The sequence below is a fragment of the Panthera leo genome, chromosome A3 (assembly GCF_018350215.1).
Source record: "Panthera leo isolate Ple1 chromosome A3, P.leo_Ple1_pat1.1, whole genome shotgun sequence".
NCBI lineage: Eukaryota > Metazoa > Chordata > Mammalia > Carnivora > Felidae > Panthera > Panthera leo.
In genome coordinates, this window is record NC_056681.1 from 58,553,944 (window position 1) to 58,581,675 (window position 27,732).

The following is a 27,732-nucleotide window of genomic DNA, read 5'->3' on the forward strand; positions in this document are numbered from 1 at the left end:
TGCCGCCTGCTTTTAGAGCTCCACACACAGGTAGGTAGCTGTGTGTGCGCGTGCATGGGCGTGCACCTGTGTGTACTGTCACACGTTCGTATTATCCATTCTCACAACGGAAACGTCAACTGCCCCCACTGGGTCCCCCAGGCCACTCTGTCACCTTGAATTCATCGTCAATCCAACAGCTGAAGTGATCTTTCACACCCCAAATCAGATCCTGGAATTTCCCTGCTTAAATGCTTTCATTGGGAAAAAATAACGAAATCCTTGGTAATGGCCTAACAGGCCATGGGTGGCCAGGATCCTGCCTCCCTCTCAGTATAGATAAGAGAGCCTGATCCTTTGCTAATTGACTTAATATTTGATGCCTATTCTAGTTTTATTAATTTGAGAGCTTTAACCTGAAAGCTCATTGTAATCCAAGCTGATATGTGTTTGGCAGGTAGCTAAGAAATGTACCTTTATATATATATATATATATATATATATATATATATATATATATATATATATATATATAATTGACATGTAACGTTATATAAGTTTAAGGTGTACAATATGTTGATTTGATACATTTATATATTGCAGTGTGATTAGCGCCAGAGTGTTAGCTAACACCTCTGCCACATGCCATGATTACCATTTCTTTTTTGCGGTGAGAACATTTAAGATCTGGTCTCTTAGCAACTTCAGAATCTATGCTACAGTGTCTTTGCCTGTGATCACTATGCTGTGCGTTAGCTGTCCAAAACTTACTCATCTTCCAGTTATATGTCTTGTACCCTTTGGCCAGCGTCTCTCTGATTTCCCCCAATCCTCAGGCCCTGGTAACCACCATCCTACTCTGTGTTCTGGTGAGTTTGGCTTTTTTTTTTTTTTTTTAGATTCCACATGTAAGTGAGATCGTACCATATATGTCTTTCTCTGTCTTTTCTCACTCAACATAATGTCCTCAGGGACCATCCATGTTGTCCCAAGTGGCAGGATTTTCTTTCTCACGGCTGAGTAATATCCCATTGTATATATAAGAAATGCTTTTCACTCAGTAAGCACTCATGTATGTTGACTCATATCTTGCCTCCCAAAATTGATACTTAGATCCATCAAAGCTGCTATGGGTGAAGGACATTGAGTATCCAAAACTCTCAGGAAGTTTAATGATGAAAATACACAGCAGATATCCGTTCCTTAACTGAAGCTGGGAGAGGCAAACATCTTGAGAATAAGGAAAGGGACAAATATTTCTCTGTATTTTACAGGTGTATGGGGACCTTAACGAGTTTCTTGGTGAATCTGAAAAATTCAACCTGGGATACTGCATCCCATGTAGTTAGGGGATTTTCCCCCAAACTTTTCACCACCCGATCCTCTGATCCCTGAACTTACCCTAAAATGTCACAGTAAAGTCACTAGATTTCATCACACCCAGCTGTCTTGACTCCCGCCAGGACATATTGAATTGGGTGCTATTACCCTGTCTTTCTTCCTGGAAGAGATCATTTGAAAGGGAATCTTACTGGATGATAAGCAGAAAGTGACTTTCAGTACTGATTAAGGACAGGATTGGCGGTTCCTAAGGGACAAAGCTCAGGTCTCCAAACTCAGGTGAACATGACAAATTGAGAATAAGATTCCAGTTTACAAGCTTCGCCAGCAATCCGCAGCCCCCTCCTCTCTCATTTTCCTCTCCCTTCAAATACATAAGCATATAGAGATGCTCCTGTGCCAAAGTGAATTTATGCTCAGACCAGAGACCCAGTTGTATGAAGATCCAGTAAATAACAAAGCCCCCCAGAGACATTTCTCATCCACTGAAACATCTTTTCTTATGGAGCATGCAGGCTTGAACACTGTGGATTTTAGGTTTTGCATCTTCTCAGAGAGCCAAGGCAAAGCAGGCCCTCTGGGTCAGGAAGGGTTCTTCTGTTGAGTGACATTCTGTTCTTGGCATCAGATGAATTTCCATTTTGAAGACTAGAAATAAATGGAAACAAAAGAGGTTTATCGGATGCTTTTCACAATGAAAAAATTTTGATAGTTTGGACAAATGCTATGTTTCTATCTGAAAACGCTTGTTTCCTTTTTCCCAAAAGGCTTATAATGAAATATTGCCATGGCCCGTTCCTTTCCCCCCAGCTGAGGGCATCTCTGCCCAAACAATGAGCTTGTCAAAGGTCTTTAATTGACCGGGACTCAGTGTGGTTTGGCATCAGAGGAGATGCTAAGATTCTGGTTTGCAAAGGAATCTAGTTTCTGAGAGGGAGGTGCCAGACCCTGAATGGATTACAGCCCAGTAGATGTGTAAAACATAGGATGGGAGGCTTTCAGAAATGATGATCCCTCAGAATTATTGGCTTGGGGGGTGGGGTGCCATGTTGCGGATGCAATTCAACACCGAAGAATCACACATCAAAAAGGCATCACTCACACTAGAGAGTTTGGGACAATGTGCTTGGACACAGATTCCTGCCCTATCCTCTGAGTAGCCCCTGCATTTGATAGGCACATTGACAGTGTGAGAAATTCTTTTGGTAAAACATGGGAGGGTGCTGATGGTAGGGCTGGTCTGCCTTTATGCCACAAGCACAGGATAAACGCTTGGTGGGCGCACACAACTCAAATAGTGTACTGAGTTTAATTATTCCTTCTCTGCAGCAAATGACAAGAAATTCCACATATATAAATGCCCCTTAGCCTGCATATTTTTAACTATTCTTGTAGGAAGAAGAAATACGTTGAGTGGTAGCTGAAAACCTCAGCCCAGCCCAATTCTAAATGCAGGCTCCGGGATTTGTGCCCCTAGAACTGCGTGTGGAAAGCACTCTCTTCCATCATTCTCTAGGAGAGTTTGCACACAGAGGAAACATGTGCTTGCAACAGCTTGCCTGCTAACGGCCAAGATACATCTCCGTCTGCACTCTGTCTACCTGAGACGCGACATGAGTTTCAAAGCACAGGGCCCAACCCTCATCAGATAAAGAAGCTGAATTCAATTTCTCTTCACTGAATTGTGTTCATTCCCCTTGAAGGCAACATATAAATCTTCTAAATAGATTGCTGTCTGTCCAGATTCATGTTGCCTCTTCTCCTTTGCCTACACATCCCTGAAATCCTAAAGCTAACACTAACCTGAGTTGCTTTTAAAAGAGCTGTCTGGGAAGACCAGGGAGCCATGTGGACAGAAGACTTACTGAGCAGGTGTTTGAGTATTCTCTCCCATCTTTCACTCATTTCCATGGTCAGTGCTCCCAATAACCTGCAGCCACTTCTTTCTCCCGAATTTCATTTCAGCTCCATGAAGTTCTGTCCCTGTGATTCCCAGGACACTCATTTCATGGGTCCACTGATGATTCTGGTTCCTCTGTCTTTATACACCTCTTTCCTGCATCTCTGACTACCTCTCCTGATCCAGTTCATAATGTTTTATTCACCTGGTAGACATGATTCCTCCTTGAGCTGAAATGATATGGATTCATAAGGATGCAACTTCTGTAAATATACACCTTCCAGAAAGCTTTTAGGGTTGCTGAGATAGATTTAAGAGTTTTATTACAAGGCCCTTAGCCTCTGGAAATCAATAATCTCTTTTGTATATCTATTGGATTTGCCTATTCTGGACATTCCCTATAAGTGTAATTATATAATGTATGGTTTTGTGACTGATTTCTTTCACTTAGCACAATGCTTTGCCGATGCAAAATGAACGAACCTTTTAGAATCTCTAAAAGCAAAAAAGAGCATTTTTTTCAAGTCCAAGTTAAGACAGCTGCCTGGGAAGCACACTCTTGACAGGGAAGAAAGTGCTCCAGAGAGTGAATCATTTTTACAGAGTTATATCCTTTTTACATCTTGTAAAAGCTCAAAAGATTATGGATTAGCATGTAGGCAGGAATCACAAGTTTTGTCATAAAGCAATGCAGGGAGCAGGAGCATTGATCGATATCTCAAGGACAAGATGGTGTTCCTTTAGGCCACTCACTCACAAAACAGGTGTTCGATGTGTGCTTGGCCAGCCGTAAATTGGGCTTGGGGTTGGAACAAAGTCTACGGACAGTCATGCAGACTTAGAAAGAAATATAATATGGCTTCCACTGGAGATCACACTGTTAGAGTTTTTCTCCCATCAGTTTTCAGGGTTCATTATGTTTTAGCATGGATCAACACTTCATTCATTTTTATGGCCAAATACAATTTTGTTGTATGAATATACTACGTTTTATTTATCTATTTTTATTTATCTGTTCATTAGTTGATGGACATTTGCTCCCATGTTTTGACTATTACGAATTATGCTACTATGAATATTTGTGTACAGGTTTTTGTATGGACATTTTTTTTTTCAGTTCTCTTTGGTATACACCTAAGAGTGAAATTTCTGGGTCATATGGTAACTCTGTGTTTAATTTTTTGAGGAACTGACTATTTTCTTCACTAGCTGCACCATTTTATCTTCCCATCGGCAACATATGAGGTTTCCAGTTTCTCTATATCCTCATCAACCCTTGTTATGCCTTTTTTATGATAGCCATCCTAATGGGTAAGGAGTGGTATCTCATGTAGATTTGATAAGTATTTCCCTAATGGCTACTGATGTTAAGCTTCTTTTCATGTTCTTATTAGCTACCTATATATCTTTTTTGGAGAACTACTTAATGCCTTTACCCATTTTTTCAAATTTATTTATTTATTGTCAAGTTAGCTAACATATAGTGTAGTCTTGGCTTCAGGAGTAGATTCTCATAATTCATCACTTACATACAACACCCAGTGCTCATCCCAACAAGTGCCCTCCTCAGTGTCCATCACCCATTTTCTCCACCCCCCCAACACCCTATCCCCATCAATCCTCAGTTTATTCTGTGTATTTAAGAGTCTCTTATGGTTTGCCTCCCTGTTTGTATCTTATTTTTCCTTCCCTTTCCCTATGGTCTTTTGTAAAGTTTCTCAAATTCCACATATTAGTGAAATCATATGATATTTGTCTTTCTCTGACTGACTTATTTCACTTAGCATAATACCCTTCAGTTCCATCCATGTTGTTGCGAATGGGAAGATTTCATTCTTTTTCATCACTGAGTAATATTCCGGTGTGTGTGTGTGTGTGTGTGTGTGTGTGTGTGTGTGTGTGTGTGTACATACATAAATACACTACATTTTCTTTATCCATTCATGAATTGATGGCCATTTGGGATCTTTCCATAATTTGGCTATTGTTGATGGTACTGCTGTAAACATTGGGGTACATATGCCCCTGTGAATCAGCACTCCTGTATCCCTTGGATAAATTCCTAGTAGTGCTATTGCTGGGTCATAGAGTAATTCTTTTTTTTTTTTTTTTAATTTTTTGAGGAACATCCACCCTGTTTGCCAGAAATGCTGCACCAGTTTGCATTCCTACCAACACTGCAAGAGGGGTTCCCTTTCTCCACCTTTCTCCACATCCTTGCCAACATCTCCTGTTTCCTGAGTTGTTAATTTTAGCCATTCTGACCCTTGTGAGGTGGTATCTCAATGTGGTTTTGATTTGTATTTCCCTGATGATGAGTGATGTTGAGCATTTTTTCATGTGCATGTTAGCCATCTGGACGTCTTCTTTGGTAAAGTGTCTATTCATGTCTTCTGCCCACTTCTTCATTGGATTCTTTGTTTTTCAGGTGTTGAGTTTGGTAAGTTTTTAATAGATTTTTGATACTTACTAACTCTTTATCTGATATGTCATTTGCAAATGTCTTCTCCCATTCCGTCCGTTGCCTTTTAGTTTTGTTGATTGTTTCCTTTGCTGTGCAGAAGCTTTTTATATTGATGAGGTCCCAATAGTTCATTTTTGCTTTTATTTCCCTTGCCTTTGGAGACATGTCAAGTAAGAAGTTACTGCAGCCGAGGTCAAAGAGGTTGCTTCCTGTGTTCTCCTGTAGGATTTTGATGGTTTCCTGTCTGATTTAGGTCTTTCATCCATTTTAAATTTATTTTTGTGTATGATATTAGAAAGTAGTCCAGTTTCATTCTTCTGAATGTTGCTGTCCAGTTCTCCAAACACCATTTGCTAAAGAGGCTGTCTTTTTTCCATTGGATACTCTTATGACTTTGTCAAAGATTAGTTGACCATATATTTGTGGGTCCATTTCTGCATTCTCTATTCTATTCCATTGATCTATGTGTCTGTTTTTGTGCCAGTATCATACTGTCTTGATGATTACACTTTGTAATATAGGCTGAAGTCCAGCATTGTGATGCCTCCAGCTTTGGTTTTCTTTTTCAACATTACTTTGGCTGTTCAGGGTCTTTCGTGGTTCCATACAAATTTTAGGATTTGTTTTTTCTAGCTCTGTGAAGAATGCGGTTGCTATTTTGATTGGGATTGCATTGAATGTGCAATGGCATCCCTTCCAAACTCCATGTCTCTTGCTTGTGCCTTTCTCTTCTTTTCTGTGTCTCACCAACCTCCCCAAGCAAAACCAAACCCTTCTGTGTCTACTGCCTCTACAGGAATCCAAAATGCAATAACATCAGGGAGGATGACATTTGCAGGATTGCACACACTTAATCTCTCCTTCTTTCCTCCCACACACCAGCCTGGGTGCACTAGGGAGGGGGCCTTCCCTTGCCCTGATCGTCCAGACTCATTAACGTACTTTCCTAAACATGAGAGCAGCCCTTCCTGAGACGCATTTGCTACTCTCTGCTCCCACCATGCGGTCTCTACCCTAGTCACATAGACACGCAGGAATTCATGGCCAGCTCCGGTCAGTTATTGTTTCTAGTAGTGATTTTATTTTCTTGCTCCTTCAGGAGCCAAAATATGCAGTTAAGCTAGACTTGGAGGTCAGGAAATAGCAGATGGGGTATCAGACTGGGGGGCTATGCAAAGTGATTACCAGGGAACAAGAGGTGAAGGGCAGACTTGGGGGAGGTTCAGTAGGAGAAGAGGCAGTTCCTTTCCTGCCAGTGCTGCATACATCCCAGGCTGGGGATGGACCAGCAAGGCCCTGAACTAATCCAGAAAGAACAAGGTCACCAATGGATTCCAAACTTTGCATCAGCAAGGTCTTTTTCATTATTTCACTCTATGCTCCATATACTATGAAATATTTTTGTCTAATAGGCAGACAGTGTTTTGAAATAATTTATCCCCCCCATTTTTATTACTCAAAGACATATGTACATATGCAAATCAGAGCTTGTGATCAGCATGACATTTTTACCTTACTAATTCCAGAGTGATTTAATTCCAACCAAAAGCAAAGAAAATGGTTTTACATGGTGTCAAGAACTGTGACGGGTCTAAGATTTTACCCTATTTGCAAGCAAGTTGGCTATGTTCCTTCTCACTAACAAGTGAGCCTGCCATGGTTCGTGGATGCTGGCAGAAGACACAAAACTCATGGGTCAGAGAAAAAGGGCTGTTACTCACAGCAATATTAGTAGCTAGAGCAGCAGCACTTTATGGCAGGGGTTCCCATGGGCCCTAATTCCCACAGGGATGTGAAGAGGACCACGGACACATGTACACACAGTGGGTTGCATTATGGGAAAGGAACCCTCAGCCCAGAGAAACAAAATCTTGTATAACAGAGCAAGCCTGCCTGCCATCCCCCCACCCCCAAGAAAGACAGCATCCTCACCCTACTGGACAGCAAATAAGCCTGCCCTTCACCCCCGAGGGAAACACTGTCTCTTCCAAGGCTGTTTGCTCTATAAAGATCTTCAGGGAAAAGATGGTCCCAAACACAGGGAGCTAGTCCTCTGCTCACAAGAGTTCAGAAACACGAAAGACCCATGGAGAACTTCTGCCAGAGAGATGGTATATAGAGTCTTATCTCAGAGAAATGCATAGATTTGTGAATATTTTTTAAATACAGGCCATTTTTGCTTCACATGATCCCGCGTTAGTACCAATGGTAGCATATGGGAACCACCCTTACTTTACACAGTTCCACCATGACTTTACTACCTGTATTGAGAATAGTTTGTGGATCACTATTTTTTTAAGTGTTTATTTATTTTTGAGAGAGAAGAGTGTGAGGGCATGAGCGGGGGAGGTGCAGAGAGTGAGGGGGACAGAGGATCCAATATGAGCTCCACGCTGACAGCAGAGAGCCCCATGTGGGGTTCAGACTCATGAACCAAGATATCATGACCAGAACCAACGTCAGACACTCAACCAACTGAGCCACTCAGGCTCCCCTGTGGATCACTATTAATACCACCCAGCATTAGGATCCATTCTAACAACAAGAAGAGTTCCAGAAACTGCAAACCCTCCTTTCAGTGAGGAACCACTCAGTTGCAAGAAATAGAAAAATAAGCTCAGATGTGCTTAGAGAATTAAAAAAATTGATTAGTTGACATATTTGAAAAGTCCAGAGGTAGGCTTTTCTTAGGGGCTCTGCAGTGTCGGCCAAAATGAGATTTTCACGTTTCTCCTGTCTGCCTCCTCCAGTGTCTGCTCCACCTTAAGGGTGGCCCCACTTGTGATCCAAATGCGGTGCTGGCAACTTCGAGGTCGCTCTCCATTTATGTCCAGCAAAAGCAGGCATCTCACCAGGTAGACTCCAAAGGAGAGTAAGGGGGTTGCCATTCCAGAAGTCCCCAGCAAGTAGGTCCTTGAGCTTTAGTGACCAAACTTCTTGTGCCAATCCCTGAAATGTCACTCTGGCCAGGGGATAGAGCATGCTGGTTGTTGTAGGCAATCCCAGCCCTCAGGATGTGGGGATGGAGTAGGGCTCCCTGAAGCTGTGTGAGGGAGAAGTGGATGCCTAAACAATATGCAAAGTTCAGAGGCAAGAGGCGGGAGTGCTTCCTGTAACCCCTGTTCACCAAGGTGAACTGGAAGGGTCCCCTGGGTACACTGCATCCCCCTTCCTGTCGCTGGTGCATTTACTGACCAGGTGTGTTGCACTCACGTGACTAAGGGTAGGGTTGCAGTCTGACCTCTTCCAGATGTTATATGGTTTCCTTTTGCTGCTGTAACAAAGCACCATAACCCAGTGGCTTCAAACAACACCAATGTGTTAAGGTTATGGAGCACAGGAGTCCCAAACAGGTGTTAGTAGGCTAAAATCCAGCTGTAGGCAGGACTGTGTCCTTCCAGGAGGCTCTAGGGGAATAACCATGTTCTTGCCTTTTCCAGCTTCTAGGAGCTGCCTGCACTCCTTAGCCCATAGCCCCTTCCACACTCAAAGCCAGCCATGGCTAATTGAGTCTTTCTCATACCACATCTCTGTGACACTCTCTTTGGCCTCCCTCTGTGACCTTAAGGACCCCTGTGACTGCATTGGGCACAGCCAGATAATCCCAGATAATCTCCCTATCCAATGCCAGCTGATTAACCACCTTAATTGCTCTTTGACACAGTCACGTGTCTCAGAGATTAGGCTGCAGACCTCTTTGGGTGGGGGCATTATCCTGCCTACCACAGGTGGGAAGAAACTTAATGCTGAATCTAGCTGGGTTGCCCACTATGTAAATCGAGTTTTCTATTTGCCTATTTAAATACATCATCTCCTTTGTATTTTACGTAATCACCACCAGTGGAGAAGCAAAACGCTTCCTATTTACATATGATGCTCCCTATTTAAATTCTGTAATGACTTACTTATGAGTACTAATTTGTTGCTTTCATCAAAGAGCAATTTGTGAAGAAATTAGCTTTAACAGTGAACAAATAATTGGGCACAACTGATGACAGTCTTGCCCAGTATATGTAAATTTTGTTCCTGTTTACTATTCTTACTTATTTTCTCCTATCTCGGGTTTTTTACAAAGTTCAATATAGATTCAGTTTTTGTAGTTATTATGTGGATTGCTTCCCATCATTCCTTCCCCTTAACCCACAAGAAAAATTCACAGTTCAGCAACTAATTTTTGCGGTTTCATAAACACAGCAGACCATAACGTTTCCAGTGGTATACAATGTTCTCACCTGAAGCAATTTACCTGAAAATGTGGGCATGTCCAGTGTTTCTCTTGCTATAACTCAACAGGATGTATAATAAAAGAAAACTTCCAGGCAAGTGAAAACAAGTTCCTTAAATATAAGCAAAACATATGCTTTGCTTAACAAACGTACCTTTCTCAAGATTTTAATGCAATGTAACGGATGAGAATGAGTTTCAATGAATCGTGCCTCAGGGCTTCCATTTTAGAAATGTGCGCCATCTGGGAGAAGAGGATCTGTGAGAGTCTGCTTGGCCAGCTGTGTCAGGAGCCCCCAAACCACCCCCGGGGCTCGATGATTCACCAAAAAACTCACAGGATTCAGGAGCTCGTGCTTTATGACTGTGAAAGAATACAGATCGAGGTCATCAGAGGAAAAAGCTGCACTGGGCAGAGTCCAAGCAAAAGCAGGCACAAGCTTCCGGGAGTCCCTCCCACATGGAGGCACACTTAATTCTCCCGGCCACCACGCATGACGACGTGTGCAAAATATTGCCAACCAGAGACGCTCACTTGAGCCTTGGTATCCGGGGTTTGCACTGTAATTCAGTCATATGGGCACTACAGTGTCTGCATGACTGATCTTAGCTACTCCGTCTCTGGGCCCCACGAGTTCAGATTGATCCAGTGTGGCCTAGGGCCTCAGAAGGAGGTGTCAAGAGCTCAGAGGTTAGCCTCCAGGAGCCAGTCAAGGGCCAGTCCTCCTGAAACAGGCCATTCTTTGAAACGTGCAGGCTTTGAGCAACCGTGGTCTGCCGAGTTAGCTCTTTGCCTGCGTATCAGATTACGTGACCTACGTCGTGTGGATACTGTGAGGCTTAGACAAATCAGTTGCCTTGAAAGATATGTGATATTATGTAAAGAAGATATGTAAATGTCATATAATCACACCTGATTTCAAAAAGGAAAACAGAAATTATATCATGTTCTCGGCAGTAATAAAATTATGAAGTGAAACAAATGAATAGGTAGCTAAGTGGGTAGATTTGAAATGATTTGCTTGGCCTACCCAGAAACTGGCAAGGTCCCCACAGTGGGGACAGCTTTTGCCATGATGCCGGGGCACATCACAGTATTAGGATGGTAAAAACACACAAACTTCCAGGAGCCAGAGAGTGTGTGCTGTTCCCACATCTCCCTGGGCTCCTTCAACACAGGCTCCCAATACAGGGAGAGGATGTGCCACAAACATAATAGGTCTCCATTTTAAGCTTAAAAAAAATACTTCCAAGATTTTATAAGTTAACTCCCTCCTTCATTATATGTTAGCTACTACTCTCCTAATTTAACGCCTTCCATCCCATAACACCCTACCTCTGCAACAAATGTAGCCAGAGAGGCAGAGGGGGACGCTTTCGATGCTCACCATTTCATAATGACCGTTTGGTCCTTACCATCTTTGTGTTAGCTCAGGCTGCCGTAGCAAAATACCACAGCCTGGGAGAATGAAACAGGAGAAATTTATGTTTTCACAGGTCCAGAGTCTAGAAGCCCAAGACTAAGGTGTCAGCTGGGTTGGTTTTAGTGTCAGCTGGGTTGGTTTCTCTTGAGGCCTCTCTCCTGGGTTTGAAGACGGCCACCTTTTTGCTCTGCCCTCACATGGGCTTTCCTCTGCCTGCCCCTCCCTGTTCTCTTCTTATAAGAACAGCAGTCCCATCGGATGAGGACACCCCCCCCTTATGACCTCATTAACCTTAATTAATTAATTAATTAACCTTAATTACCTCTCTGAAGACCCTATTTTCAAATACACTCATGGGGCACCTGGGTGGCTCAGTCAGTTGAGCATCCGACTCCTTTTTTTTTTTTTTTTTTTAATATTTTTTTAACGTTTATTTATTTTTGAGACAGAGAGAGGCAGAGCATGAACGGGGGAGGGTCAGAGAGAGAGGGAGACACAGAATCGGAAGCAGGCTCCAGGCTCTGGGCCATCATCAGCCCAGAGCCCGACGCGGGGCTCGAACTTATGGACCGTGAGATCGTGACCTGAGCTGAAGTCGGACACTTAACCGACTGAGCCACCCAGGCGCCCCGAGCATCCGACTCTTGATTTCAGCTCAAGTCATGATCTCGCAGTTCATGGAATTGAGCCCCAAGTCCAGAGCCTGCTTGGGACTCTCTCTCTTCCTCTCACTTCCCCAGCCCTTGCTCATGCTCTCTTACTCTCTCAAATACAGTCACGTTGGGAATTCGTGCTTCACTATTTGAATTTGCCAGGCACACAGTTCAGTGTACAGCAATCTTCTTGATATTTCATGATCGATACCCCCACCAATTGAGGCTATAAAATTCCTGAACTCTCCAGCCACCCCACCCCTTTCAGCCCCCGTGACATTTGAGCAGCAACAGCATCACTATATGAGGGCTTGCTACACACCAGGAACTATTCTAATTATATTATGTAAGGGTTTAATCCACATGTAAGGGTTCCAGAGAGCCTGACGAACAGCCTTCCTCTTCCAGTCCCACAGTCTAAACCAGGGGTCAGAAAATGATTTCTGTACTGAGGAGATGGCAAATTTTGTAGGTGAGGTGGGCCATGCAGTTTCTGTCACAACCACTCAACTCTGCCATTGTAGCCTGAAAGCTGCCACAGAATGGGACTGTACTCCAATACAACTTTTTGCAAGAAGAGTGCAATCCAAATTTCATATAGATTTCATGTGTCATAAAATCTTCTTCTTTTGATTTTTCTCAATCCTCTAAAAGCATAAAATCCATTCTTCTCTCTCGTGCCAAACAGAAACAGGCGACAGGCCACGCTTGGCCAGCCAGGCCATCATTTGCCTGATCTAAACCAGTGGAGGAATGAAAGAGTAAAGCAGACAGAATAGCAAAGTATTGCCTTCTCGTTGACCTAGCCAACAAGGTGTGGGCCAGGGAACTCCAGAATTCAATAGATGTACACAGTCTGCAGCACTGCACCCGGGGCCTCCCTGAGCTGTGGCAGGTCTTTCTCATTTATGGCAGATGGATAGCATAGTATGTGCACTTCCTGCAGGGAGATGTTCGGTGTCTTCTTTCAAAGTCACCAGTTAATGTAAATCTGAGTAGTGGAGACAGTCAAGAGAGTCATCCTGGGGAGCCTTGCTCATCGCAGGACCGAAGAGTCTCCCTGTCTCCCGCCACCAACACCTCGAAACACCACTATAAGGCAGGAACTTTTTGTGCCTGTTTCTTACAGGTGAGGAAACCGAGGCACAGAGAGGTTGAGTCACAGCCAGGATTCCAGTCTAGGAGGCTGAATAGGAGCCCCTACACTCTCTCTCTCTCTCTCTCTCTCTCTCTCTATCTCTATCTCTTTTTAGTTTATTTATTTATTTTGAAAGAGAGAGAAAGAGTATGAGCGGGGGAGGGGCAGAGAGAGAGGGACAGAGAGAATCCCAAGTAGGCTGGGCATTGTGAGTGCGGAACCCAATATGGGGCTTGAACTCACAAACTGTGAGATGGTGACCTGAGCCGAAACCAAGAGTAGGACACTTAACCGACTGAGCCACCTAGGCATCCCTGAGTAGGAACCCATACTCTTAACCACCTCACTGTATGCCTTTCATTTCCTTCTGCATTTACCATATATCAGAATGCTTGGCTATCCGGACTGTACAAGACAGACAAGGAAGGAGTACTCCACCTCCCTTTTTCCTGACTCTAACTGGCCTCAAGCAAAAGGAAAATGCAAGCTGTTCCCCGCTTCCTTCTCCTTTGATGTTGGAGAACAATCCATCATAAAGTTTTCTCATTTGGCCTACCATAATGAAATGCAGTGCCGGAAAAATCTTTCAAGGCTATAGACTAATGGAGAAGGGAAATAATTCAGTCTGCCTTGAAGACGATCTTCTCTATCTTTAACCTGCTCACATTCACTTACTGTAGTTTCACATTTATATATATGAGAAAACCATTCATTACTTCCTTATGATGTTCATCGTGCTTTTACATTCCTTTGAACTCTGTGAAGAAGTCGGGCAAAAATTAATGTCCTCATTTTTCAGAAGAGGAAATTGAGGCTATTTTCTTGGGGCTCCAGCTCACAAGGTCGATGGGGGCAATGAGACCAGACACTGTATTTGCTGTGACTCAGCTATGTCACACAGCTCTCACAATACAAGTAAAATCATTCAACGTCAGAGGTGGATCTTTCCAGTTCCTCCTGTATATTCAGTAGACAGAAATAGTAGATAAATGTTTGAGAATTTTGTGAGTAAATAGATTTCCCAGCATGTACTTCTCGATCTAAAATGTTCACAATTTAATTTTTGAGTGGAAACAAATAAGATAAAAGCTCTATGTAGGCTATAATTCCAAGTTTATTTAAAAACACTTATTTTTACTTTCTAACATATTTTTATAGTCTCTAAATCTTCTACATGGAAATTCTTTGTTTTTAATCTTAACATTTTTTTATTATTTAAAGTTTTAAAATACAACTACAGACTTCATCAATCTAAAAAAAAAGCTGTAGGAAGAAAAACATTCTTTTAAATGCATACTCATAAGAAACAAAAAGAAATCCCCTGGGGGTCAGAAATGAAGATGAAACAAACAAACAAAAGAAACAGAACCAGAACTTCACTAGTGGGGTTTGCCGGTCTGGGAAAAGTAGAGGCGTAGGTTTTGATACAATGAGAACAAAGAAACAATATCTTGGACTGGGTCAGGTGATGGGTTAGAAATAAGGGCCCATTATAAAATCTGACCCCCAAAGAGCTACACTTTCAATTAAAGATTGGGAGACCTTATGCATTTTAGATATCTTTATCTTATAATCAATTTAGTATATCTTGGGTATCTATTTCTGGTATTTACTGTTTCTGCTGGCTCTTGCTTCTTCCTGTGAATTATGGACTAAGGTCATCTTTAACAAGGTTTTGTCTGAGAATCCTTTGAGGATTTCCCCAGGGATACCAAACAGCCCAAGAGAAAACAAACAAACAAAAAAACCCAGATACTAAAAAGTTAAGAGTCCTTCAACAAAACCATCAAGACTGATCACCTTAGAGTAAAGTGCACTAGTCAGAAAGCCATACCTATGCAGTCACAATTTCCAACTGGCTCTGGGGTGCCACTTTTTAAAAAAAAATTGTTTAATGTTTATTTATTTTTAAGACAGAGAGAGACAGAGCATGAGCAGGGGAGGGGCAGAGAGAGAGAGAGACACAGAATCTGAAGCAGGCTCCAGGCTCTGAACTGTCAGCACAGAGCCCTACGCGGGGCTTGAACTCGTCAGCTGCAAGATCACGACTTGAGCGGAAGTCAGCTGCTCAACCGACTGAGCCACCCAGGGGCCCCTCCTGGGTGACACATTTTAAATATGAATAAACAGCCAAGGAAAACATTTGAGGAAAGTCTCTACCATGCAAAATGAACAGATAAAAAGAACTAGGAAAAATTAAAACAATACAAAGAGAAGGAAGCAATTTTTCAGGACAGAAGACAATATACTGCAGAAGAATAGGCTTTAAAATAAAAACACTCCATGAGAACAAACAGAAAGAACCCTTAAAAATTAAAAATATGAAGGGTGCCTGGGTGGCTCAGTCAGTTAAACATCTGACTTGATTTCAGCTCAGGGAATGATCTCATGGTTTGTGAGATCAAGCCCCACTCTGGTCATGTATCCTGCTTAAAATTAAGAAAAATTAAATTTAAATTAAAAATGTGGTAGCAAAAATTAAAAATTCAACTGAAGCATTTGAGGGTAGATTTGAAGTAATCTGCCAAAAAGTAGAATAAAAAGAAACAGATGAAACATATGAGAGGAATAATAAGAAAATTAAAAGGCCAATCCAAAAGGTCCAAAAGCCAAAATAAAAGAATTCCAGAAAAGGTGAATTGAGAAAATGAAAGGAAAAAAATTGCCAGATAGAACTGAAGAAAAATTCCCCCAAACCAAAAGACATGAGTCTCCAGGTTTAAAACAATCCACCAAGTACCCAGAACAATGGATTTTTTTTTTAAGCCTGTATCAAGGTACATCATTGTGCAGTTTCAGGGACTCATTGGTAAAGATTAGTTTCTGAAAGCTTTCAGAGGGGCAAGGGCACAAGGTCACATACAAAAGAGCAAGGAAGAAGATCACACTGGACTATTTAATCAACAACACTGGAATGGAGCAGTACCTTCAACATTATTTGGTGTAATCATTGCAAACATAGCATTTAATACTTAGCCAAACTATCCATCAAGAATGAAAGTAAACTAATCACATTCTCAAACATACAAAACCTCAGGTAATTTTACTTCCACTGAACTTTTTCTTAGAAAACATATATATTTTTGACAGAACCATTATACCAAAATGAGAAGAAAGAGGAAGATGGCAGCCCAGGGAAAGAAGTGATCCAACACAGGATGGGGAAATTCCCCATTGACAATAGAGGGAGTTCTCCAGATTACGGTCATGTAGCAAGCATAAAAGCAAACGGTACAGGTGGGACCCAGAGGATGACAGTCCCCAAGAAGGAAAAAGTGAACTCAGTGGAATGCTACTTTTTTCTTACTTGAGATATAGTTCACATACCATAAAATTCAACCTTTAAAGTGTGAAGTTCACTGACATTTAGAATATTGACAACGTTTTGCATCTATCTGTCACCACTATCTAATTTGAGAATATTTTTATTTCCCCCCAGATAAGCCCCATGCACATTAGCTTAGCTTTCTCTTCCTGTTTCCTCTTCTTCCCAGCCCTTACAGCCACTAATCTTTCTGCCTCTATGAATTTGCATATGCTGCATATATATACATATAAATTTTACACACACACACCTTGAAGTATCTTCAAAGTTTATCCATGCTATCCGTACTTCATTCATTTTTTTTCAGCAGTGAGAGAACATATACATTTTATAAATTTGTTTAAGTTTATTTTTTTAATTTATTTTGAGAGAGAGTGTGTGTGTGTGTGGAGGAGAAGCAGAGAGAGAGGGGGAGAGAGAGAATCCCGAGCAGTCTCCAGAGACCAACGCTAGGCTTGATCCCACAAACTGTGAGATCGTGACTCCAGCCGAAACCAAGAGTCAAGCACTCAACCAGCTGAGCCACCCAGATGCCCCAAAGTGTTTTTTTTTTTTAATTTTTTTTTTTTTAACGTTTATTTATTTTTGAGACAGAGAGAGACAGAGCATGAACGGGGGAGGGGCAGAGAGAGAGGGAGACACAGAATCGGAAGCAGGCTCCAGGCTCTGAGCCATCAGCCCAGAGCCCGACGCGGGGCTCGAACTCACGGACCGTGAGATCGTGACCTGAGCTGAAGTCGGACGCTTAACCGACTGAGCCACCCAGGCGCCCCCCAAAGTGTTTTTTAAACTAATCTCTACACCCAGTGTGGACCTCAAACTTACAACCCTGAGATCAAGAGTTGCACACTCCATCAACTGAGCCAGCCAGGCACCCCAGTAGTTCATTCCTTTTTATAGCTGAGCAATATGCCATTGAATAGCTATCCCACATTCTGTCTATTTTTGTGCCATTCAGGTTATTTCTACTTTGGAGTTGTTATAAATGCTGCTACTATCAACAATGATGTACGAGTTTTTATATGAACTTATGTTTTCAGTTCTTTTGAATATGATGGAATATGTCTTATATTTGATTATGCTAAAAAGAAAAGTTTGGGAATGAATAAATGGTAGGTTCATAGAAAACTACTAAGCAAAAGAAAAAAAAAGAAAAGAAAGATAAAGGGGAAGTTATTAACTAATTCCAAATGAAAACAAAAGGTTGTATAAAAAGGAAGTTTATTCATAGTGTACTACATGGCTTAGTAAACACTGTGTCACTGCAAACACAATATTTGTATGAATAGAGTAAAAATTATGATAGAACTACTTTGGGAGGAAGAAAAGTAAGTGTGTGTGTGTGTGTGTGTGTGTGTGTGTGTGTGTGTGTGTGAAGGATAGATATCCAGAAATTAAGTCCAGAAAATATTTAACACATCCTTTAATAATCAATAGAGTAAGAGAACAAAAACAAAAATAGCAATGAGGTAAGAGATTTGAAGACACTTAAGCTTGCTGTAATGGTAATTTGCAGAACCTTGCACCGAACAGTTAGAGAATGTCCATCCTATTCAGGCGCACAGCAATTGACCATGAGGCTTTAAGGCAGATTTTAACAAATATCAAACAATAGATACCTATATGGATAACTTTCTGACCAAAATGTAGGTTGGAAATCAGTAACTAACAATGTAACTGAAAAAAAAATTGTCAGTTAAAAATTATAGTTTCAGCACACACACTGTATTCATTTTCTGTGCTGTGTAACAAATTGACACAAACGTAGAGACTTGAAGTAGCACACACTTGTTATATAGTGTCTGTGGGCGAGGATTCTGGACTTGGCTGAACTGGGTCCTCTGCTCAGAATCTTCCGAAGCTGAAAGATGTCAGTGGGGCCACAACACTTTCTGGAGCTCTGGTCCTCTTTCTAGCACCTGTGAGTGTTCCTTGTGGAACAGTTCAGTTCCCTGTGGTTGTAGGACTGAGTCCACAGCTCCTAGAAGCCACCGCCCATTCTCTCCACAGCCAAGGCAGGTCACCTCACAACAGCTTACCTGTTAAAGGCCAATAGAAGGGTGTCTCCCATGGGTAAGACAGTCTCTCTCTCTCTCTCTCTCTCTCTCTCTCTCTCTCTCTCTCTCCCCCACAGTCTCTAAGTCTGTCTCACTGGCTGTGATATCTTATAAGCATGGGATTACCAGCACTTCACTTTTGCCATATTCTCTTGGCTAGAAGAGAGTCCCAGCTCCTGCCCACATTCAAGGACAAGGGATTGTACAGGGCAGAGTACTAGGGGTGGAGATGATGGAGGCCATCCCAGAATTCCACTTACCACACTCACTGATAGAATAAGAAATCATAGTGGTAATGAATAGACTTCACCCATAGCTAACTTATGAAATCTTTTATTGAAGAAAGATTTAATTTTAATAAGTCACATTCATCTACCTTTGTGGTTTGAGCATTTTGTGTCATCTTTAAGAAATTCTTTCCAACCCTGAAGTCATAAATATTTTATCCTGAAAGTATTAAGGCTTTGCTTTATACATTTAAATCATTAATTCAATTTAGAATTGACTTATACATGGTCTGATTTTTTAGATTTTTTTCCAGACAACTATTATTTTCAGCACCACTTATTGAATAATTAGAACTTTACCTGCTAATTTCTAATTCAGTCTTTGTTGTATGTGAAATAACATATAAGCATGGGTCTATTTCTGGGTCTTCCAGTCTGTTCCCTTGGTCTGTCCTTGTACCAATACCCACTGCCTTAATTAATATGGTTTTATGTTAGGGTTATCTGTAGAGGAAGCGCTCCCACCATGTTGTTCTTCCTTATAGTGGTTTTGACTATTCTCAGACTTTTGTTATTCCATGTGAAGTTTAGATTCAGCTTGTTTTGTTTTATTAAAAATATATATATCAGAATTGGAACTGAAATTATAGCGTCTCTAGAAATTAATCTCCTTTAAATTGGGTTTTCCCATTCATGTATTTGGTATAACCAACCCTCTCTTTACTTAGGCCATTTATGTATTTCAATAAAGTCATAATTTTTTCCACCAAGGTATTACACATTTTTGGGTTAAATTTATCCCCAGGTATTTTATAGGTTTAGTTACCATCTATATACCTTTTAGTATATAAAATGTACTTCAAAAATAGTTGTTTTCTTATAAGTAGCAATGCAGTTGTTTATTGTTCTTGAATTCAACAATCTTGCTGAGCTTTTTCTTAATACTAATATTCTGAGTGTGGATTCTTTTGCATTTTCCTCTCTATACAGTGATGTCATTTGCAAATAACTACAAGTATGCTTATTATTTCTCAATCTTTATACATATTTCTATTTCTTATATTACTACAAAAACCACAATATCTAATAATATGAATGCTGTCTTGTTCTATGAGATAAAACATAACATATGGGTAGGATTTTGATAAATATCCTTTGCCCTAGGTTGCTGGGAGCTTTAAAAAAATCATAAATGGAAACAGAAGAAAAAGAAGTTATTTGGATTTGATGAAAATTTAAAAAAAAAATTTTTTTGTGCATCAAAGAACACCATCAAGGGGCTCCTGGGTGGCTCAGTCAGTTGAGCATCCAACTCTTGATTTCGTCTTAGGTCATAACCCCAGAGTCATGGGATCGAGCCCCAATCAGGCTCCACACTGAGCATGGAGCCTGCTTAAGATTCTCTCTCTCTCCCTCTGCCCCTCTCCCCTCCTTCATACTCTCTCCTTCTTACTCTCTCCTTCTTTCTCTAAAACAAAAATAATCATAAAAATAATACAAAGAACAGTATCAAGAAAATGAAAAAAAAATACGTTTAAATCACATATTGGAAAGGGATTTGTATTCAGAATATACAAAGAACTCTCACAACTCAATAATAAAAAGGAAAAGAACCCAATTTTAAATGGACAAAGGATTTGAATAGACATTTCTGCAAAGATATACACACAGCCAGTAAGCACATGAAAAGATAGTCAATATTAGCCATCAGGGAAATGCAAATAAAAACCACAGTGAGATCACTTCACACTAAGACGGCTAGAATGAAAAGGACAGACTAAAACAAGTGCCCTCAAAAATATGAAGGAATTCACTTCATACAGTGCTGGTGGGAATGTAAATTAGTGCAGCTGCTTTGGAAAACAGTCTGGCTGTTCCTCAAAAGGTTAAACGTAGAGTTGCCGTAGGATCCGTCAATTCCCTTTCTGACAGTTCCACCTCTAAAAACCACATCCACGCAAAAGCATGTGCCTACATGTTCATAGCAGCATTATTTGTAATGGGGACAACCCAAATGCCCATCAACTGATGAACTGGTAAACACAGTGTGGTCTATCCATACAATAAAGTAATATTCAGCAATAAAAACAATGCAGTGCCAATACAGGTTAAAACGTGGATGAACCTTGAAGTCACTATGCTAAGTGAAAGAAGATAGTCACAAAAGCCCACATACGGTATGATTCCATCAGTGTGGGCAAAACAGGCAACTCTAGAGATGGAGCGTAGATCAGCGGTTGCTGAGGATGTGGTAAAGGGTCAGAAATGAGGAATCATTGCTAATGGGCAAAGGGTGTAGTGGGTAGGTGATGAAAATGTTCTAAAATTAGATAATGGTGATGGATGCCCAACTCTGAATATTCTGAAAACCCTCAACGGTGCACTTTAAAAGGGTGAATTAGGGGCGCCTGGGTGGCTCAGTTGGTTAAGCGTCTGACTTCAGCTCAGGTCACGATCTCGCGGTCCGTGAGTTCGAGCCCCGCGTCGGGCTCTGGGCTGATGGCTCAGAGCCTGGAGCCTGCTTCCGATTCTGTGTCTCCCTCTCTCTCTGGCCCTCCCCCGTTCATGCTCTGTCTCTCTCTGTCTCAAAAATAAATAAACATTAAAAAAAAATTTTTTTTAAAAAAGGATGAATTATATATATATCAATAAAGCTGTAAAAAATTAAATTTCAGGGGCGCCTGGGTGGTTCAGTTGGTTAAGCGACCGACTTCAGCTCAGGTCATGATCTCACGGCTCATGAATTCGAGCCCCACATTGGACTCTGTGCTGACAGCTCAGAGCCTGGAGCCTGCTTCAGATTTTGTGTCTCCCTCTCTCTCTGCCCCTCCCCCACTCATGCTCTATTTCTCTCTCCTTCAAAAATAAATAAACATTAAAATTTTTCTAAAAAATTAAATTTCAGGTAAACAACTATTCTCACATGACTATGTGTCATACAGTATTTTAGCTGGCAACCCTAGTTAGGAGGATTACTAATTAGGAGAATTATATTGTATCATATCATATCATATTATATTTATATTAGAATTATATTCACCTGGAAAAAGAGTGGTATCCAGAGTACAAAGTACATCCTCACTGCCAGGTGACTCTTTCAATGAAAGCCAAGTCTTAGAAGAATTCTGTCACCATGGAAACACTCATTAGCAGGCAGTTACAAATACAGTCACGCTAATGTTCTCATTATTTCCAACATCGCTTACACTGAAGGAGGACCCTCCACATTCTGATTGTGATGTCAGAAAACCTTCACCTCAGTCACCGCTGGATCCAGGCAGATGTATTGCCTTACTTCTGGAGCACAACTCCTATTGTCTTTGAGTGGTACCCCTAAGGTTGTGCAGAGTAGCAACAGGATTCCGGACAGTGGCTCCCAACTGGGGTCTTGCAGAATGTGCACCCTTGACTAGATGCACCCCCCAGGGTGCAGGCTAATGTCTCACTTACCCAAACACACCTCTCACACAGCCAGTGCCAAAGTATGTTTTTATTGTTCATTGATTATTTATTTTGAGAAAGTGGGTGGGAGAGGCAGGAAGAGAGGGAGAGAGAGAATCCCAAGCAGGATCTTCACAGTCAGCACAGAGCCTGACATGGGGATCGATCTTACGGAAGGTGAGATCATGACCTGAGCTGAAATCCAGAGTCAGACACTTAACCAACTGAGCCACACAGGCACCCCGTGTGCCAAAGTATTTTAAAGTAATTATAGATAGTGTAAAAACTTCAATGATAGACCCAGCCATGTGGCTGCTCTTTTTAATTTTTAATAAAATTCTTGGTATTTCAGGCTTATGTTCTATCATCATTTTAATAAGTGAAAAACATTCTTTGAATGCAGAAAAAATATCGTCGACCCGGAAGACCCCCGATGTGCCCGGTTGACGCTCACTGGCCAGATGACTGCAGTGTCTCCAGAAGAAATAGAATTTGCCAAGCAAGCCATGTTTTCAAGGTTTGTATATGCTTTGAAGTTGGTTTGTCCAGAAATACACTGTAATAAAAAGCAGAAGTCATGACTGTGCCATGTGATGCCTCTGAGGCAGTGATAGTGAAGGTCTGAGCTGTGATATCAGCAACATGCTGCAGGTGACAGCAGAGGCCAGGCAGACTGTCTTCCCGTGGCCTCACCCTGCCTTTAGACAGCACCCCACACTGAGGGATTCCAGGCGCTCTTCCCTGCGCACTTGCAACCCTCTACAACACCCTGCCTTGAAATGGAAATAACCAGGGGCCCCTGGGTGGCTCAGTCAGTTAACATCCAACTCTTGGTTTTGGCTCAGGTCATGATTTCATGGTTCATGAGTTCGATCCCTGTGTCTGTCTCTGTGCTGACAGTGTGGAGCCTGCTTGGGATTCTCTCTCTCCCTGTCTCTCCCTATCTCTCTCTGCCCCTCCCTGGCTTGTTCTCTTTCTCAAAAAATAAATAAACATTAAAAAATTTAAAAAATGGAAGTAAATAATTGAGGCTTTGTAGAGAAGTCCAGAAAACAGACATTTTCATACATCCAGAAGTGAAAGAACACTTCTCAGTGTGGTCCTCTCACACCTACATCTGACCCACTGAGGATTCTTGCATAGACAGGCTTTCTGCCCCCACCCTCCTGCCCTGACCTGCTTAACTGAATCCGATTCTCTGGATGTAAGACTCAATCTAAATTTTAAAAGCAGGTCCCAGGAAATTAGCATTTCTACTAAAGTTTAAAAATCACCGCTGTGGGGATCAAAATGTGCCAGAGGGCAGACCAGTTAGCAGGAGGCAGGAGGCCCAGAGCTCGTGAAAGGTAAGGAGGGTGCCTGCTTGGAGGGGTGGTCTCCCATGGGTCAGGAGGGTGTCTGTGCAGGGAGGGCAGCAGGGAGTGGAAGGGTGGAGCTGGGGCTAGGAGCTTTGTGTGTCTTCCCAGAGGCACAGGCAATGAAAACAGGCAGATTCACACTTCGTGTTAGTTAGTGGAAGAGTAAGACGAAAGCAAATTGTAAGCTGCAGGAGCTACCCACACCCCAAAGGAGGTGGAAGATTTTACATACAGGGGAACCATCAAATAAGTAAACACGGTAAGGACAGGGGAAGCCTGGTTTCTCACACCACAGGAAGGGGTTTTTTACACGTAAATGGAGAAAATGAGAGTGAACTCTGGAATTGGATTGCGATTGGATATATCAAGATGAACGTGTGGTTTTCAGTACATAGATTGAGAAAAGAGCATAGGGGTGTGTGTGTGTGTGTGTGTGTGTGATTTATTTTTTAACTTCACTGTCCTCTTTTTTTAATGTTTATTTATTTTCTAGAGAGGGGGAGGGGCAGGGAGAGAGGAGGACAGAGGATCTAAAGCTGGCCCTGTGCAGATAGCAGAGAGCCTGATGTGGGGCTTGAACTCATGAACCCCATGATCATGACCTGAGCTGGTCAGACGCTTTACTGACTGAGCCACCCAGGCGCCCCGGCCCAGCTGTCCTCTTTCCTTCTAAACCCTCCTCTTTCATGTTATGATAGGCAGTGAGACTAGGTCAAAACCCTAGGGAGACCATTGCGTTCATTAAATTCATTCCGTACTTTCTGTAGGCACAGTGTTGCTGAATTTTCCACCACCATGTTACGAGGGTGCCTTTACCTCCTGTTTCCACTAACTTTATCTTTACCTTCTTTTAAACCCCTGCTGTCAGTCTCCTCCAGGTCCCTCCCCCTGCCACTCACTGCCTGGATGCAAAACCAGTGCCCTCTGGGATTTGTTATAGTTGCAGGTGCCAAAATGTGTTCTGGCTGCAAGTACAAAACGTGTTTGCTTAAGATAACAACAACCTTTTATCATCTTGGCTGCACAAGTATTTGGAGTATTGGGGCATCACATCAGCTTATTTCCAACTTATTTCCAAATAGTTTAGGGGGGAAGAAATAGTTCATTGTACTGTACTTTTCAACTTCTCTGTGAGTTTACGGTTATTTCAAAATATATTTTTTTATAAAAGGTCATCAGCCTATTATTGCATATGCATTGTTGCAAATGCTCTTCCCAGTCTGCACTTGGTCTTCGAATTTTTATAACATTTTTAGATATGAGTAAAATTTTTATTTTTATGAAGTTTATTTTTTTTCATGTTTATTGATGTGTTTTGAGAGAGAGAACACACACATGACAGTGGGGGAGGGGCAGAGAGAGAGAGAATCCCAAGCAGGCTCCAGCGTGGAGCCAGACATGGGGCTTGATCTCACGACCATGAGATCATGACCTGAGCTGAAATCAGGAGTCGGACACTTAACCAGCTGAGCCACCCAGGTGCCCCAATTTTTATGAAGTTTAAAAGAAGTGGGCTGGGGCACGTGGGTGGGTCAGTCGGTTGAGCATCTGACTTCAGCTCAGGTCATGATCTCACGGTTCGTGGGTTCAAGCCCCACGTCAGGCTTTGCACTGACAGTGCCTGTGTTTAGGGTTACACGTGAGAGAGAAAGCAAGTCAGTAAGCAGAAGGTGGAACGTGATGTTCCCTGTCCACTCTGTCTGACTCTCAACTTGGTTCAACACTTGTAAGCCTGCTGCAGGAATGGAAATCTCCCCCTGAGCAGATTTGTTTCGGAGGCCCACAATTCTTTTGACGTCTCATAGAGACAGAGATACATAACGCCTTTCTTTATGTTTCCTGATAACAGCAACCGGCATTCACTGAGCACTTGCTCTGTGCAGGTGCTTTATGTGTGCAGAGTTGTTTGCTCCCCCCGCAGCCCCACAATCAGAGCACCGTCACTGTCGGCCCCCCTGACGGTGAGGAGGAGACCGGGGTTTGAGAGGGCAAATAGCCCATGAAGCACCACAGCTCATCAGCAGCCCACCTGGGATCCGAACCAAGGAGCCTGGTGCAAGACTGGGCTGCCCCTCTGTGCAGATGGCAGTTTCCTGCCTTCCTAAGGCTGCCCCAGTCCCCATCCTTGGCTCCCTGGCATCCGCCTCTGGCTTCAGCCCAAATGAGGCCTGGAGTCTGAAGGGCTGGATGACCTGCCCAGTGATACACCGACTCTGGAGCGGTGCCCTGGGAGGGACGCCCCCTGATAAGAGCAGCTGTGTCGTGACCTCTCCTTTATTTCTGCAGACACCCAGTTCTGAGGAAGTGGCCTCGTCAGTATGAATGGTTCTTTATGAAGATGAAGATAGAACATATCTGGCTTCAGAAATGGTATGGTGGAGTATCCGACATTTCAAGGGAGGAATACTTCAAGGCAGTTCCAAGAAAGGCCTGATGCAGTAAGAGGAAAGCGCTCGGTGTTTGCGTGAAATGAATATCTTTTAAGTGCTGCTGCCGACGGCGACTGACCGCTGACTCTTCGTTGCCAGGGTTCGCAGCAGCCCTGTCATCCTCACAGCAGAACGAGAGAGGGTGGCCAGGGAACCCTGTGCCAGACTGGATATTAAAGTGGTCATTTGCAAACTCCCAATCCACACAGGTACTCACATATATAGCCTTTGTTCATATCGTATTCACACCCGTCTCACCGACTTGAGAAACATTGTTGGTTGCCAAAGTGACACGTTGAGACAGTTGCCGTTCCATTCCTTAGGACAAAAAAAAAAAAAAAAAAAAGAGGTATGTGCAATGTGATTGCACTGTATCGTGAGAGTGTTTTTGTTGCTTGCTGTGCCCAAAGCAGTCTTGATTCGAAACTCACTGCAACCATGAAGGAACTAAGTGCATCACACGGTCAGTCTTGAGTTTGGGGTGAGCATGCAGGACTGTTTGTCTCCGGATTATCCATGGCCATGTACTGAACTGCAGGTGCACTATGAAGTCACATTTGCTAGAATGTATCAGTTACTTATGAAGCTTTGGTCACGCTGTAACATGAAAATGGCATAAGAACACAGAGTCTTGTGCGCAGCCCTATCTGTGTAAGCAGGCCATGGGAATACACTAATGAGGTGGGACAGCCTCAGCAACAAGCTCTCCAGACCCCCACTGCTAGTGCTTCTGACAGAGGGTTCCCTTCTCTCAGGCATGAGGTGTGGCATCCAAAATAAGAAGTGTCTCGTTCTGTGGTATGTGGAGAGGAGAGGGGAGAGGCTGAAGAGGGGAAGGAAACAGGACAAAGTGTAAGAAGAGGAAGCAAAGAAGTCAGTAATTGAAGGCACACTCCCTGCCCAGCTTTAGACCAGGCCCTTGGCAAGATCATCTCATTTAAGCCTTATAACCAGTGAGATTCACATCATCATTGCTACTTACAGATGAGAAAACTGAGGCTCAGAGAGGCTAGGTCCATGCCCCAAGACCTGACTCCAGAACTCACTGCGTACAATGGATAGAGTGGTACTTAGATCATTTCCAATCTTGAGAAAAAGACAAGAGAGTTACTGAAATGCACAGGTACTCATTGAATCGGCAAAATCAGTAAAGCGATGACTAGCCTGCCTATGATGATTTGTCACTGTTAACTACCAAAACAAACAAAAATTCATCTCTGAAATTTGGTTGTTACTACAGATTTAAAATGTTTCTACAAATTATGTGCAGGAGCTCCTGGTTTTTCAAGAAACTACATTGTACCTGAGTACACATCTAAGGCCTCTAAGGACCTATGTGTATATATCCAAGACCTCTTATATTGAAGTCTATAAAGCATCAAGCAGTACCCCATTTTCTGTCTTTTCATAATGGCCATAAACCCTCTCTGATGGGTTAGGTACATCGTATAACATAAAAACGCAACACTATATATAGGAAATATACATTTTTAAAATAAGTAAAAATGTTATTAATGATCATATTTTTGTTTAAAAAATTAAGACATGAACAGAGTTTGAGACGTCAAAATATTTTTAAGTGCCTTTTACTAAAAGCATAGTAAGATGCACAGAAGTCTTTATTTGTCAAAAGTCAATTCTCAGAAGAGTTCCTAACAATAGCAATTTCTAATATATAAGAATAAGGTAATTTTGATGGTATTTCATACTTCTGAGTTTAAAATTACTGCTATCACCAATTTAGAGGTAAGAGGGGACAACTGGAAGGACAC

The 27,732-nt window shown here is 42.2% G+C and overlaps 1 protein-coding gene and 1 long non-coding RNA gene across 2 annotated transcripts in view; one reads left to right on the forward strand and one right to left on the reverse strand.

Annotated features, from left to right (window-relative positions):
- The window catches only part of CREG2 (cellular repressor of E1A stimulated genes 2), a 33,488-nt gene extending 6,062 nt beyond the window's left edge, over positions 1-27,426 (forward strand). Inside the window, exons 3-4 of the mRNA XM_042930202.1 lie at positions 22,577-22,690; positions 25,818-27,426. Coding sequence (XP_042786136.1) covers positions 22,577-22,690; positions 25,818-25,965 — 262 coding nt within the window. The 3' untranslated portion in view covers positions 25,966-27,426. The remainder of the gene's footprint in view (positions 1-22,576; positions 22,691-25,817) is intronic.
- On the reverse strand, positions 1,789-21,860 carry LOC122215011. Its single transcript, XR_006200191.1, has 3 exons — positions 21,773-21,860; positions 10,064-10,272; positions 1,789-1,968 (listed from the first exon to the last, which is right to left on the reverse strand). It is a non-coding gene; the product is annotated as an uncharacterized LOC122215011 (long non-coding RNA).
- Positions 27,427-27,732: the final 306 nt, after the last annotated feature.